Below are 16,995 nucleotides of genomic sequence, written 5' to 3' on the forward strand. Positions count from 1 at the left end.
TTTCTATTCTCCAAAATTAGTCTTTTTACTGCATGTTTTCAGCTATTCATTAACCGTAAGGTAAATGCTTGTGCTGTGATGCTCCTTTACTGGAGACATGAACAGAAACACTGTAGCTTCACAAACAAATGCATTTTCAACTGCCAATAGGGGACAAGTGCGTAGACAATGAAAAGGTGGCTTTAAGCCCAAAGTATACTTCAGGTTTTTATGCTTATGCTAAGATATGCGTACACTGCGCTTGATTTAAATATCATCATCAACATCGCTAAGTGTTTGCGCCAAAGCCCAAAGTATACTTTGGGCTTAAGTCCAGAGACTGACACAATAAACAAGCACTTTAATTAATACATACACGGCACTCTTGTTTAAATGTGTGAAGAGACATGTTTGTCAGTCATAACTTCTGGAAAGAAATGGCGCAGACACTAGACAAGGATGAAACATTCTACTGTGTATGTTTGGGGAGTATATTTTGAAAGTGTTTGCATCAAAAATAAAGTATACTTTGGGCTTTAAATTGGCTTAAAAGAAGCAGCAGTACATTGCAGCCCTCTGCAGCACCTATAATCAACTCACTGTAAACACTTGTATCATGAAAAATACATATACTTCTTAACCCTGAGCACAAAAGTAAAAAAGGAAAGAAAGCGAGCCCTCCAGCTGTTTCATCTGGAAAACACATTTATGGGTACATGTCGGGTTTTGATGCATTACTCGTAGCTACGTGTAAGCAGTGTTTAAAAAAACTAAACATAAAGCACAAATAGTTCATATGTCTGACCATAGAACAATAAGGAACAATTAAGGAACAGAAGTTTTCCTCTGTCAGTTCATTCTCACTTTGGGTGTCAGTGAAAGATTTGAAAGGGTTAGTAATTCTTGTACTGTCACTTTAACAACCCATTACTAGCTCATCAATCAGTTTTGAGGCTTGGGGTGCACAGCACATGTTTAATGGGATAAAACTCTTCAAACTTTGAGGACAAAACTCCTTCTGGGATGTGATGAATTATGCCTGTAGGACGTTTCAAAAAAAGCGACTCTTCGTTTCATTTTAATTTCTGAAGTTTGTGCGAATCAAAGTCTTCAGTGAGCACCCACATAATAACACACAGCTCTGCGCTCTTATCTGCGGCTAACTAAGTACCACAATCCTACTGGGTTTCAAAAGCCTCTTCTGGCCTTCAAAACGGCCTGACAATACACATGCAGACTAATGAAGGACAGGGGACTGTCATTAAACTGAAAGACTCATTTTTTTTCCCCTTCAACTCACATTCTTTTTTATTCGGCAATTAGCAAGCTCAGTCCATTAAAAGATGAAAACCGTAGAAAATCGAGGACATTGTCTGAAATGCAGCCATCTTTATGGAGATACTTGCAGTAGCTTTCATTTGATTCACATCTGTGTTTCCAGTATTTCATTAGTCTGTGGTTCAAAAGGGGTCGACTTCTCTGCCAGGTTTGTTTTCCTTTCATGCTCTTAAAAAACACATCCATCCTTTCTTTCCACATTCACCTCCAGAGCACACGAGTGCATGTATACTAAATGCAAGACCATAACCATGGCACCTGTTAGTTAATTTAAACGGTGATGCCGAGATAAAATAGTTTTCTTTAGAACCACGACACGATAGCTGAGGCAAAGCCAAGCAAACCATAAAGATGACGTATGAACATGTGAATTCATTCGTCAAGAACTTGCCTTCTAGCCGGTTTCATTTTCGCAGCTGCATCGGTTTTCTGTCAGATGCTGCCACAAACTCCCCACTTAATGTATTGTGGAAGAAAAACAACTTGTACGAGGTTTATGTATTTATTCTATATTGATATATTTATTTTACATTACTTATGAAGCTGAACTTCCGCTCAAATATAAAACGCCAATATGTTTATTTCATGAAACACTGGCTGAGCTCACAAACAGCACAGACCCATTGTTGTTTTCTCATATTGCTACTGAACTGGGACTTGATTGATGGACTAACAAAACAGGCTACTCATTAAAAAGCTGTTGACGAAACCGACATAACCGTAGGGTTATGACCTGCAACACAAGCCTCCAGTAATCAAAGACATGTCTCCTGATTTCCAATCTGATTCCGAGCCACATTAACCCCGTTATATAAATATCCAGAATCATTCCAGGCTGTTTGGTAATCTTTTTTTGTTTCCTCAAGAAAACTGGTGTTCCAACAATAAATGAAAAAGCATTGAAATATAAATTTTTTCTCCCTTCTATTTTTTTTTTTTACCATCACTATGTCCCTTTAGGGGCTCCATATAGAACCAGGGGCATAGCAATCATTGTAAGTGGGGAACATATGACGTGAGAGTATGAATGTATGTTATTGCTGAAGAAAACCAGTCTATATGAATCATGACTCAATGAAACCTCATGCTTGTGAACACCACAAAAATATTCACAAGATCTGTTGCATCACACAACACCAGGCATCTGACAGTCTTTAACAGTCAGACACAAGCTGTTGTTGTGACAGAGCTCATCAAATCCGCCATAATGTTCCTGTTTGTACTCATCATTTATGCTAATCAGACCCATTGCTATGGCACATACTGATCTTATATTGCTCTCTCTATGTGCTTGCGCCATTTAATCTGTATTCCAAGTTCTATCACATTCCATTCAACATTGTAGTTTAAGTTTGTATTAGAGGGATTTACTCAAACGAAGTAAATTTAAGAGATGCATACCTCATTTGGGAAAATCTAATATGTTGTATCTGTTGGTTATACAAGGTCCAGTATGTGAGCACCAGAGACTCACAGCTTCAAACTATAGGGAATTGTTTGCAAAAAGCAATCTTAAGGACAGCCAGGAATACTTCTGGTATAAAATGTAAATACTGCACAATCTACATTTCATGGTGATACTATGTGAAGACATGGTGTCAATTCAGCTCAATTTGTTTTTTAATATTTACACTAAATTGAAACTATATTTTGTTATCTTTTATATAAAAATCTAGGTATAAATTCATGGGCAAATTTTGCTCACATTTACCTGGATCAAGCTTGAGGATCATTTTTTTGTTGTGATGCTTGCTGCTGCTGCTGCATAATGGTGCCCCAGAGTTGAGTCCAATGTTTCTGCATTTTGTCATGTACATGTTATGATGGCTTTCAGTCATGTTGTAGACCACACAATAGCAATTGATTTAAAGTTGAGATACAGGTTTTCACATAATATAAATGATAAACCTCAAAACTGAGCTGTTAAACCATATTTTAAATGAATGAGTATGAATCATAAGTATAAAGTATTGTATTAATTTAAAACAGGGTTATTTGGGTGGCTCTTCACATTATTCTGATCAAAAACTGCAGACTGGATTATTGAAAATGCACAATCATTCTCAGCCAGCAGCTTTTGGAACTTCAGGAATATAGCAGTTTCCCTGGTAACGGCTGTAAACAAAGCAGCTTTGCGCTCGTAAACGCTACTTTATCAAATAAAATGAAAGGGTGCACCTATAATAAGTGTTTATATTCGGACTATTTTAGATTGCTTCGGTGGTACCGCGGCGGATTAACCAAGTACCTTTGTGATTCTTCATAGACATAAACAGAGAAGTAGTTCCGGCTACGAAGACACAAGCAGTTCTGTTTATTAACTGCTAGAGTGTCAAAAGTTACCTACCGCAGCTTTAATGTAAAAACTTGAATTAGTGAAATGAAAAAATATAGCCTATATTGACGAGGAAAGTCCACTGATGAGTTACCAGCATAAGACTGTGTGCCTACACTCTTCAAAGGCTGTCTTATTCTAAACTTTAATAAACTTGTCACAATCACCCACTAGCTTGTAAATTAATTTCTATTCAAAGCTTTCAAGTCACTTGACAAAAGAACGAACTATAGGTTAAAACCACTCATCTATATTTTCTATATTATAGATCAGCGGTTAAAGCCTTTTATACAGTTTGTGGTTAAATCTTATGTGGCTGTCACTTGATGAAGGAACGATTCAACCCGAAATTTTGTCAGACAAGAGGTGAGGAGAGCTAATCATAGACTGAAGAGCCAGGTAAACAATGAGTTCAACTTTTCTGTTTCTTATAGCATTATAGTTTTGTATTGTTTGTAGTGTGATCAACGTTTTTGTAAGTACTGGTAGATATGTTAGGGAAGTAACACTTTAATTGAATTCTAATTTCATTTAATTTAACAACAATTTAATTATATTTGATAGAATGAACGAAATGACTCGAAAAAAGATTTGTTCATTTTGCTGAACGAGACTCAAAGGTGAGTCGGTAAAATGATTCCAACTTCCTATCACTATATAATGTTGATCCAGGAACATGTCTTACTTGGCAAAATCACGGTGACCGAAGATTGCGTCCCCTACTGGACACAAACAGCACAAATTATAAAATTAATGCTATTATGAATTGTTTGTTATATTGTGTATGCATTAATTATTGAGGTTAAGTCTCACAGTGTTCCTGGAACAGGAAAAAAAAAGTTTTATTTTTATAAAACAAATCATTTTGCATCAAATTTGACTAGGGTGCATTATTTATCCACATATTCTTTTATTCAAAACTTAAAAAAAAAAAATTAACGTTAAACTATAACCATGGGTAAAATATATCTAATGTATAAGGCTGCATTTATGTGATCAAAAATACAGGGAAAACAAATTATATAGTAAAATTATGTAAAATGTTTTTTTTTCTATTTCAATATACAATAAAATCGAATTTATTCCTGTGATGCAAAGCTGAATTTTCAGCACCATTACTCCAGTCTTCAGTGTCACATGATCTTTCAAAAATCATTCTAATATGTTGATTTATTATCAGTGCTGATTAATATTTTTGGGGGAACCTGTGACTCTTTTCAGGATTCTTTGAGGAATAAAAAGTCAAAAGAAGATCATTTATTTAAAATATTTTCTAACAATGTACACTACAGTTCAAAAGGTTGGGGTCAGTACATTTTTGTTTTTAAAGAAATGTAAACTTTTAATCACCAAGGATGTGTTAAATTGATAAGAAGTGATAGCAAAGATTTATATTTCGAATAAATGCTGTTCTTTTTAACTTTTTATTCATCAAAGAATCGTGAAAAAAAGTATTGCACTTTCCAAAAGAATATTTGGCAGCACAACTGTTGCCAACATTAATAATTCTAATAATAAATCACCATATTAGAATGATTTCTGAAGGATCATGTGTGACACATTATACTGTAGTAATGGCTGATGGAAATTAAGCTTTGCATCACAGAAATGAACTATATTTTAATAACATTTTGCAAGATTCTTTTTTTTGATCAAATAAATGCAGCCTTGATGAGCATAAGAGACCTCTTTCAGAAGCATTACAGATCTTACTGATCCCAAACTTTTGACCGGTAAGTGTACATGGGTGCATCTTGTGAAATAGCAATTTAAAAAATTATGATTCAAATCAAGTTATAATTTATTATATCATCCTGGGATGGTAAAATTTATTTATTACGCAAGTCTTCCGTGTCACATGATCCTTCAGAAATCATACTAACATGCCGATTTGGTGATCAAAAAATAACAATTCTTATCATCGTTGAAAACCGTAGTGGTGCTTATAATACTTTAAGAAGTCTTTCATTGACCTCCAGATTACTTCGCATTCAAATCATTCCTCTGGACTAAAGTTACCAGTTTGTTCAGCCCTCATTCATAATGAACTCTTCACAACACAATGAACATTATTAGTCCGCATAACACTTCAATCTCCAGCAGTTATTACGTACTTAAACCCACCGTGCTCTCCATAAAACAGGCCTCAAGACTATACAACATTCTCTTATAGGCTACGTACAGTAAGCACTTCACTATATCAGTGATTCCATTTTTGTGAGGATTTCTATCGTTTAAAATATAATTTACAAACCTCTAAAGCCAATCGGAATACATCTTGCACAACACAACAATCCTCATGTCTTGTAACAGTGAGATAGTCTCACACAGTAAGTTTGTTCAGTTCATTATTAAACAAAAGAATCGCAGCTCAATGTCATTAGCAACAGCATCATCATCATCATCATCATCATCATCATCATCTGTGGGGAGAAATGAACAGGACACAAACCAGATCATTACAGTAACTGTATATTGTATATTTAAAAAATGAGCCTTTCACAAAGCATGTGTCACACTAACATCACCATTAATAAATATTAGTGTGGTTTGTGGAAAAATAAGAAACAAATGCTGAACATTTACAGTGATTTGAAAACCCATATTCTAAAGATACTTCATGAAGAACACTTGATGTTGATGAGATAAGAAAAATCATGGTAATCAGTCAATATTTTCATGCTTTAATGAAGAAACCCTAGTGACTGGATTGATAATATTATGCCAGTGTACTGATACTGTATTCATAGGCTGTTCTTTTCTGAACATTCCTTCTTTTACATGGCTTTCCAAGGCACACAGTGACAGTACAGAGGCCTCTAGTGGCAAATGTTGAGGATAGCAATACATCTTTCACTGTTTGTGTTTTTAATGCAACAAAACCATAGAAACGGAGAAAAAACCCTATTCAGACAAACTGACACGTGCAAGATGGTTCCCAGTTGTGTCCACTCATGGCTCATGGATTATTTTTCGTAGAGATCGAGTGGGTAATGCTCTTTATACTGCTGGATATGCTGCCACATGGCATCTCTCTGCTTGGCTATTGGAGGAATCAGCTCATCGTAGACGTCCGTGAACAGCAGCTCGGGATTGGGTTTCAGACGTCTCTCGGCTCTTTCGAAGGCCTCCATGACGAGTTTTCGGGACTGCTTCCTCCAGGCCTTCTCCTCGTCCTCGCCCCACCAGTCTCGGGCGGTCATGTAGTGTCGCAGGCGAGAGATGGGGTGGTCCTGCTTGTCCCAGTAGTTCACCTCGTCGACTGAGCGGTATGCAGAGCTGTCGTCACTGGTGCTGTGATGACCGATCCTGGAGGGGGAAGAGGAAATAAAGGCTTTGCTTATTTCACAACACTAGGGGTGCAATGAAAAAATTGCAGAAAAGCCTACACTGGCTGACAGAATGACACTGTTGAATGACTTTGGATCAAAGTGGATTGAGAACTCTAGTTCTAGAGCCCTAGTTCTTTCCAATGCTTTGTAGCACATAAGGGATTGCCAAAAAACACAATGTTAAAAGTTGCTTTAAATTATTAAATGAAATTGGTGAACACATTCCCTGCTTTGTATCTCATTATCTGGAACTAAAATGAACTACCGCCTGTGTTTCTGCCTGGTTGGGAAAATTGTGCAATTAAGTACAGATATTGCTTTTATGAAATGGGAATGGAAGTGTCCATATAGACAAATATTTGTTAAGATCTTCATGTGGTGATGGCAGATATGAATCAATGATTGTGTGTGAAGGAACAGCCCGAGTCTGCACCCATTCCACAAGTAAGCCGGGAAAACCCACGAGTAGAGGTTTGTGCATCCATGGTCTAATGGTATTCCTCTTTTTTTAGGAAACATTAGAACAAAGAACTGTATACTTTTCAATTACAGCCTTTATTGTCTATTTATTTGTCTGTCCTTGGATATGGACCTTTGAGTCTGAAATAACATGATATCTATAAACATTCACATATTTTACACAGCTCTACAAAATTCTTGATTTTGATTGGCCAGTCACAATATTCCAAGGTCTCATAAACCTTTAAATAAAGGTCTACTGTGAGCTTAGAGATTGTTAACTGATGGTATACGCTTTTGCTAAACTGATCTGTTCAAACTATTTAAACTTATTTTTAAAACAGCCGAACTCATTGTGAAAACTGTATCCTCCAATCAAGAGTCACAGTGAGCAATTTATGTGGTGAAAAACTGTGTATTAAGCAGTATGACTGCATTATCCTTTACATTTTTGTCTTGTTCCTCTTGGCTCAACACTGTCTGTTAGGAACTGTTTTAATTGAAGTAAAATTAATTAATACTTTCATTCAGCAAGGCTGCAGAATTGATCAAAAGTGACAGTGAAGAGTTTTATATTGCTCCAAAACATTTCTATTTCAAATAAACGCTGTTCTTTTGATTCGTCAAAGAATTCTGAAAAAAATGTAACATGATTTCCAGAAAACAATTAAACACCACAACTGTATAATAATTATTACAATCGTTCTTAAGCACCAAATCAGCATATCAGAATGATTTCTGAAGGACTGTTGAAATTATTTCTGGGTTACTCTATTCCATCAATTATAAAGCAGTTATCAGAAGTGGGCCTCTCAGGAACTTAAGAAACCAAATCTACATAAAGAGGAAGATCAAATTTACATTCAGCTGGTAATAAATGGACAAACAGAATCCAAACCCCAAGGGGAAAACTATAATCTGCTTAAACTGCCTGTATCCAACCAGATTCACTGCATGGAAAATGCTGTTTCTGTGTGATAAATCTTGCATCAAACCTAACGCACGCTTTTTTCTTCAAGCAATAGGCAAGTAGATCTCCCACAAACATTATATGCTGTTTCATAAAAGCCTACACTGCAAACATTGTGTTGATAAATAGGTTTACAGTGCATCGCATAGTGTTTTCTGCTGAGTTTGCCACCCTACACACTGTAATACCAGGCTCTACCCCAAACGGCACCCATGTGGCCTCTAGTCTACACTCTAGTCTACACTGTGCCAAATGGGCTGCTTATATTTAATAGAATGCAGTGAAAGTTGTACTTCCTAAAATTCAGCTAGTTTAATTCATTTGGTTTATGCGATGAGAGACTCTACCTGTAGGTCATGGCTTCAATGAGGAAGGGCTGGTTTTCAGCCACCGCTCTACGTCGTGCCTCCTTCGTGGCATTGTACACTGCAAAAACATCATTTCCGTCAACACGTATCGACATCAGTCCGTATCCTGGACCTCGAGCAGCTATCGGCGAAAAAGGGAGAATAAAAACCACATCCGACAAATGAAACGCAGCGATTCACATGAGAGTCTGTGACATATATGCTTACCAATACCATCTCCTCTGTACTGCTCATTGGTCGGTGTGGAGATAGCGTAACCATTGTTGCGGCAGAAGAATATGACAGGACACTCAAGTGTGGCGGAAAAATTAAATCCAGCATGTGCGTCTCCCTCGCTGGCGGCCCCCTCTCCAAAGTAACAGACCACCACACGGTTTGAGTTCTCCCTCTTCACTGCGTATGCCGCTCCGGCCGCTACAGCAGGTGGAACAGATCAAAGAAGATTTTTTTTTTTTGTTGACTAATTTCCATCTAAAACAAATGCTGTTCTTTTTTAACTTTCTATTCATCTGAGAATCCTGTAAATATGCATCATGGTTTATAAAAATGATCAAGCCGCACAACTGTTTTCACAATCGATAATAATAAAAAGACATGTTTCCAGAGCACCAAACTGTCATTATCATGATTTCTGAAGGATCATGTGACACTGAAGACTGACGCAATGGCTGCTCAACATATTACAATAGAAAACGGTTAGTTTAAATTCTAATAATATTTCACCATATTACTGGGTTTTGGATCAAACAAAGGTGAGCTTGGTGAGCATTAAAGGGATAGTTCACCCGAAAATCTAAATTTGATGTTTATCTGCTTACCCCCAGGGCATCCAAGATGTAGATGACTTTGTTTCTTCAGTAGAACACAAACTGATATTTTAAACTCAAACCATTGCAGTCTGTCAGTCTTATAATGTAAGTGGATGGGAATCACGGCTAAAACATTTAATAATAAAAAGAGAAAAAAAAACATACACAAACAAAACCAAATTAAACCCTGAGGCTCGTGACGATACATTGATGTGTAAAGACACAAAACGATCGGTCTGTGTAAGAAACTGAACAGTATTTATATTGTTTGTTTTTTTTACCTCTGATTCACGCAATGTGCAAACTTTAAGAACTCTCCTGAGCGCGTTCTTCTTGCTTTACAGGAGATCGCAGACTTATAAGTGCATTACTGCCACTTATCTCTCAAGAGGACCATTGACACTCTATCTACAATCTCAATCAGGAGTGTCCGTTGCACTTTATTTTACAGTACGAGTACTAACATGTACTTATAGTGTACTTACAGTGTATTTATCTAAGAAAGTTCTGGTAATACAAGGTAACTACATGGGGTAGGGTTAGGTTTAGGGGTAGGTTCAGGGTTAGGACCTAGTTATTACATAGTTATTGTAATTACTAAAAAAAGTACATAGTATGTACATGGGGAACAGGACTGTAAAATAAAGTGCTACCGTGTCAATGGTCCACCTGAGAGATAAGTGGTGGTAATGCACTTATAAGTCTGATTCCTCTGTAAAGAAGAAGCCTCCTCACATGCCTGCTTGAGAACGCACTCAAGAGGACGTGCTAAAGAGAGTTCGAACAGTTTGCACATTACAAGAATCAGTTGCTGAATTGTTTTATTGATTCCAATCCACTTACATTATAAGACTGACAGACTGCAATGGTTTGAGTTCAAATTGTCATTCTCATGAACTATCCCTTTAAGAATTTTCAAAACAACAACTAAAAAGCAGCACCCAAACTTTTGCACAATAGTGTGTATAATATTTGTGATGACTGTTCTGTGTAACAGACATGTTCCCTTCTCACCTTGGGGGAGCTGAGTGGCAAGTGGGGAGGAGATTGTTACAAAATTGAGATCTTTGCAGCCATAGTGCACTGGCATTTGTCTGCCCTTGCCAAGGTCATCAGCGTTGGCATAGCACTGTGCCATAAACAGATCCAGAGGGAAGCCTCTGTACATCAATACACCTAAGGAAATCCAGAAAAAATACAATTATAACTGATCAAATATGAATCAAGAAAAACACATTTAAATCAAATATCAAAGCATAGATCAAATGCATAGAATTTTCATTGCAACCAAAGTAGAAGAATAATAGGGAAAACCTCAAGTGCTAGACTTAGCATTAACTCACACCAGGTGTTCTCAGGAAACACGTTAGGAAAAAAATGGTTAGCCTGAATGCAATGTAAGTTGCTTTGGATAAAAGCGTCTGCTAAATGCATAAATGTAAATGTTCTATAACTGAGCACATCTGACCCCCAAAGTCCATTTCGTTTGACTAGTGTGAACGCTCTGTAGTGCACCCAGGCCCATTTGAGGAGGTGAGCTTTGGGCACAGGTGTGGAACACATATAGTATGAGCGCCAACCATGCCTGGGGCACAGAACTTGAAACCCATGCCACTGATAATGCAACTGTTCTATGTTAGGCAGCATATTACACACGACAGGACCATGTGTCCTGCACCCAAAATGACTCCATTGTGCTAAGTAAGAGATCTTTTCTTCCAGTTTTCTTCAAACCAATTTCATCGTAAAGATGTAAGAGTGTTCAGGCCCAGAATATTTAAGAATTTGAGTGTATGTACGTATAATAACAAAACAGGTAGAGCCACTATTGTATCTCCAGCTTGTAAGCATTCTCACCAGCTTCTCGGTATTGGCCAAAGACCAAATCAGTAGGTTCAAGAGCCGCAGCGCTTCCAATGTGTGTGCCCTCCTCACCATAATTGGTCATGTAGAAAGAGATGCGGCCCTTGAACATAAAAGCACCCCAAATTCAAGCATTATAAATGCCCAGACGTCATTTTAGATGGAATAAGCACTACACTTAAATGCACTGCATCTCTCACCTGCCTCTGAGACTCATAAAGAATACGATCCATTGTGTTGAGTAATGTCATCTTCTGATAGAAATTTAAAACCATCTCTTTTGAAAGCTGCAACAGACAAGTAATGCTGTGTTACATGCGAACAGATTAAGAAATTATTATTGTCATGTTTTTTGTGAATGCTATTTAGTAACCTGCTACTAGAATTTTCCACACATTAAATGTAACATGTGCTACTAACGATAGACTCCACACCTTAGGATCTTCAGACGGGTTGATGATCTGGCCCTGTCTGTCCATCACCCTATACACAGGGATTCCTGAGATCACATTTGGCTGGATAAATTCCAGGTGATCAATGAACTCCGCCGAGGCCCCGGGAAACTGCGGCTTCTCTGCTGAAGAATCAAACGGCTGCTGGCGAAGAGCTCCCTGAAGACAAAGACAGAGGATCAGGGAGTAAAATACACGAGCAACAGAGCAGCAGTTCATGAGACCATGCATTTTGAGATCTGATCACAAGCTTTAACAATCAAAGACAAAAACTGCAAAAAAAATTCCCACAGAAACCAGCCAGATATATTGTTAGTTAACTAAAACTAAAATAATTAAAAAAAAAACTTTCTGTTAACTGAAATAATAATATAATAATAACAAAACATTACAAAAATTAACTTACTTTATTTCGGCAAGTCTAATTTTCATTTTAACTGGATGTAATAAAATAACTAAAAGTGAAACAAATTTTAATTAAATTTTTACAGACATATATCTGTGTGTGTGTATATTGTTTTGGTTTAGAGGTAATAACTTTGATGCAAAATTAAAGTAGCACTAAAATAAATACAATATATGATTAAATATTAAGAAAAACTGTAAAGTGTTCATATGAGATAATGCCTTGATACATAAATTTCCCTTGGAATTTGTTAGTGAGCAGTGCACTTGGCATGAAATCAAAGATGTTGAAACAACTGTAAATGAATGTATGTAAACTATGAATGTCAAAATATTTTTTAAGTGCACGTTTTATGTATTGCTGCACATCTTTATATCAGCAGGCAGATTTATCTTCATCAGCAGGTAGGATCACACAGAATCTTAATGCACGAGACACTGTTTAATGTACACTTTTAATATAAGATCATCCAATGCTCGGAAGAGAAAGACAGAATATATTTCAATGACACATGGCTGCAGAGATCAGCTTTGTGTTTCCCTCCACACCCAGCCAATCGGCTCTCAGTCTAAATCTACAGCCTTGTGAAGGTTGAACAGTCCATCATTACCTGTCCTACAACAATACACAGAGATTTGACCAATGGTTATTTGATTAAAACAATTTAGTTACTAACATTAGATGATTAGATTGCATGATCAACTATACCATTTCCAGGTCAGATGAGGCATGCCTATACATAAATAATAAAAGACTTGAGATTATTTTAAGACTAAGATCATGCGTTTTATTTTTCAGTGATTTACTATTGGTATACGTTTTATACAATTCAAATTACACCAATGTTTTGAGGTTCACGCAGCTAAGTTACACAGTTTGTCTGGTTAGAAACTTTTTCTATTGAGAAAAGTCCGTTCGAGGACTATATACACGTAAAACTCACATTTACGCGAAATGCTCTTTGCTGGAGAAACTTGGTAGCTTTTAACGAAGTATTTTGACCAATTGCGTGAAGTCCGATTCCGTATAATTTCTTGACAACTCTTGCAGCCGCCATCTTTACGTCAAGTGCGTGCGTGTCTTGCGTCTGTTCTGTCTGTTCTTGCCTGTGAAAATCCTATACAGTGCGCCCCCTGCTGGACAGTATCATACAACACAAACATTCATCCCATTTTTTACGTCTATATCTGGGAAAGTATAATTTGAATTACATAATTAATTTTATTGACCAACTCCTCGTAAAACTACAATTTAGATTCAGATGCATTTTTGATTAAATCGGTCATGGGTTTCTGGAAGCGTGGTCATTGCGATCGTCTTACCGCTAGAGGGCGAACGTATACCATGTCGTCATTATGGTGCGCTCAAAACATGACGCGTATGAGTGCGACGAGAGGATTGTGCATGAGGACCATGATGGAGTTGGATCAAAGTTGTTCAGTTTTAAGAGAATATGGAAGTGAGCAGAGTTTGTTATCAAAGCCTGACGGATCTTCCACCTTTGTTCAAGGTATATATGTCAGTATGTAACTGATGTCTTTCTTTTGTTCAGCGTAAGTGGTTGCCTGCCAAGCTTATGTCCAGAAATCTATTTAATTCATTCATATATTTATCGTTCTGAATTTGTATATGTATTTTCAGGTGATACTAGTATCCTGGCTGGAGTTTATGGACCAGCTGAGGTTAAAGTCAGTAAGGAAATCTATGACCGAGCTACTGTAGAGGTTCTTATTCAGCCTAAAATGGGGCTTCCAGGTATGCATTTTCGAAATCAACTCATTTGCATTAGTCTTATGCTGTACATATTCATAATTAATTATATAAAAGTTTAATACAGCTTCCTCCTCCCCCTGTACATTAAAACGTTCTGTTCAATTTAATTTTCTTTGTTTTTTTTCTGAGCAAAAATAATGACAATCATTTTACCATTATTTATAGAAGACACCCAGAGTCATTCACTATAACAATAGTTCATATACCAAAACATCTTGTCAGGTATATTTAGAAGAAGAATCATTAGATGACAACCTTAAAAAGCTACACAATCCCAAAATGTTAGTAATTACTTACCCCCATGTAAAAGCTTTGTTCATCTTCGGAACACAATTTAAGATATTTTGGATGAAAACTGGGAGGCTTCTGACTTAAGTAAATAACAGTGTAATGGTCCAGAAAAGTATGAAAATCATCATCAGAATTGTCCATCTGCCATCAGTGGTTCAACCATAACGTTATGAAGCGATATGTGCATATGAGGTTCAGTAAATAATTACATAATAAGTATTTCAGGGTGAACGAATTCTTTACCGAATGTTGCAAGATTTTGCTGTTCACACAATGTAGCCTTTAGAAGAAGAAAAAATACAGTTCTCACTGATATAAAGAGTACTGCGTAAATCCACTTTAAATTCATGAAAGCCTGCCATTAAATTTGCATTTAGTTAGTATTTTAGCCAGTTGTGTGTTTTATTTATTTGCTTATAAACACATTATTTGTAGGGCTTTTACCTACAAGTTGTTTGAACAGCTGTTAAAAATTAATAATCGTACAAATGCATGAATAATAATCATGTCAGGTGTTTAATAATGAGTGTCTTTCATTTCGGTAATTACATTTGTTCAAACACTCCTGTGAGCCGACACCTTCAGTTCTGTTTTTCGTCTCGGCTTGCACTTCCAGTTCTCTCCGTCAGGTGACAGTGTGGTGCAGACGCAGTTTTTCACTCATGTTGTTGTGTTCCTTCAGGAGTGCGCGAGCGCGCGAGAGAGCAGTGTGTTCGTGAGACGTGCGAGGCCGCGCTTCTGCTGACGCTTCATCCTCGTTCTTCTGTCACAGTCGTCCTGCAGGTCATCCACGATGATGGCTCTGTATCCTAAACACCAGCAAAACTAGTGCTAACGTGATAAATTAAGAGAAGGGTGTATGTGATGCGTTTGTGTTTATTTGACAATTTTTAAGAACTCCCTGTTGAACAGAAGTGTTTGTTTATTTGTTCATAACTAGTTTGGGGTCAGTGAGGCTAACTCAACCTCAATCATCACATGGAAGAACTAACAAAGCACTCTCCCTATTGTCCTTTCCATAAAATATTGCTTTATTAATTTTACACAACAGGTGTCTTCCGCTTGAGGGTAACCGTGGGGAAAAAAGAGTTTTGGACAGACATTCAAATGTCATGTGACTTAAAAATATCACATCATTGTCTACCTTAAGGCCTGCCCTTTCAATTCCCATCTTGTAATAAAAAAATGTGTGTCTGTGTGTGTTTATATATATATATATATATATATATATATATATATATATATATATATATATATATATTTATTTTTTTTTTTTTTTTTTTTTTTTTCTTCAGAATAACAAGAAAATTAGTAGAAATTAATTCATACCATATGACAACTTCGTTCCATAAAGGGGAATATATGAATCCCTGTTTACACACAAATTGTAAACATTGAAAATATTAAGAAATAAAAAAAAAAAACGTTTTTCAAAAACATAAAAAAAATGTACAGACCCCACACTTCCACATTACTGTTAATTAGTTATTTTTCTGGCCCTTCATACTTTTTTCTTGCGTTCACACTTCGTGTCCTTACAGTATGGGTCCTTATCTAACTGTCAGCTGCTGTCGTGCTGTCTGAATGCTGCCTGCATGGCTCTAATGGATGCCGGGCTGCCCATGAGCCACCTTTTTTGTGGTGTGACCTGTGCTATTAGCAAAGAAGGCCAGATAATCATTGATCCCACGGCTCGGCAGGAGAAGGTACACCGCACTTCCTGTTCCCTAGGGCTGGCACAAACCATAGCGCACAGGTTAAGCTCTCAATCTGGCTTTTATGTTTTCTTTTTCAGGAATGTCGAGCGTTGTTAACGTTTGCTATTGATAGCGCTGAGTGTAATGTCTTGATATCATCAACCACAGGCTCTTTTTCAGTCCAGGAGGTGAGCTCGAATGCAGCATTTCATTCTTGTGTGTGATTCATTGCTCTGTTTGTGGCGATGATACATAGGTACTTGTCTATGTTTCGTAACGTGCTTGAATTTTCTACAAGGCAATGACATAAATGTGTTTTCTTCCTACACAGCTGCAGCAGTGCATCGCAATCAGTCAAAAGGCTTCTGAACAAATCTTCCAGTTTTATAGGGATTCGGTCAAACGGCGATATTCAAAGATACAATAAAACATGCTTGTTATGATTTTTACCTTGAGTTTGCATCATCATTTTCTCACTAAATAAGAATATGAGTAGGACCTGTATGTGTAAATTAGTTTTAACTTATAGTTAATTATATTGTGCTACAACATAGCATATGCATTCATATGCAATGATAGTTAAGTCAAAAAATCATGTATCATGAGTTATGCTTTTACCCCAAAAGCTTTAAAGAGCTAATGTTGGACTCCAGATGTTTTTTTAGCTCACTCCAATTTAATTAGCATATTATTTTTGGAGCCGTAATGAAAAAGTGTTTTTATACTGTGCTAAGAATAAACAAAATATTGCTACCTAGCAAAAACAAGCTCTCCATAGTGTCAAAGTGAGTAAAATAGACCATAATGCTGCTTTTTTTGTGTGTAACCCAAAGCAGGTTTGAATTTGAAATAGCAATTTAAGACCACTGCCTTGGGAACCGTAGCTTTCAAAATGAAAAAGTGATCGAGATTTCCATTAGGCT

The 16,995-nt window shown here is 36.8% G+C and overlaps 2 protein-coding genes across 2 annotated transcripts; one reads left to right on the forward strand and one right to left on the reverse strand.

The window, feature by feature from the left end:
* Positions 1 to 5,291: 5,291 nt before the first annotated feature.
* On the reverse strand, positions 5,292 to 13,390 carry LOC113061679 (2-oxoisovalerate dehydrogenase subunit alpha, mitochondrial-like). Its single transcript, XM_026231001.1, has 8 exons — positions 13,255 to 13,390; positions 11,888 to 12,064; positions 11,654 to 11,740; positions 11,448 to 11,556; positions 10,605 to 10,766; positions 8,989 to 9,195; positions 8,761 to 8,902; positions 5,292 to 6,961 (listed from the first exon to the last, which is right to left on the reverse strand). Exons 1-8 carry the CDS (start codon positions 13,366 to 13,368, stop codon positions 6,619 to 6,621), a joined length of 1,341 nt encoding a protein of 446 aa, XP_026086786.1. The 5' UTR covers positions 13,369 to 13,390; the 3' UTR covers positions 5,292 to 6,618.
* A 276-nt stretch (positions 13,391 to 13,666) lies between these two features.
* On the forward strand, positions 13,667 to 16,527 carry LOC113061680 (exosome complex component RRP46). Its single transcript, XM_026231002.1, has 6 exons — positions 13,667 to 13,821; positions 13,953 to 14,066; positions 15,058 to 15,179; positions 15,941 to 16,081; positions 16,171 to 16,260; positions 16,404 to 16,527. The coding sequence occupies exons 1-6, from the start codon at positions 13,683 to 13,685 to the stop codon at positions 16,497 to 16,499; spliced, it is 702 nt and encodes a 233-aa protein (XP_026086787.1). The 5' UTR covers positions 13,667 to 13,682; the 3' UTR covers positions 16,500 to 16,527.
* Positions 16,528 to 16,995: the final 468 nt, after the last annotated feature.

This window comes from Carassius auratus, chromosome 43 (genome assembly GCF_003368295.1).
Source record: "Carassius auratus strain Wakin chromosome 43, ASM336829v1, whole genome shotgun sequence".
Taxonomy (NCBI): domain Eukaryota; kingdom Metazoa; phylum Chordata; class Actinopteri; order Cypriniformes; family Cyprinidae; genus Carassius; species Carassius auratus.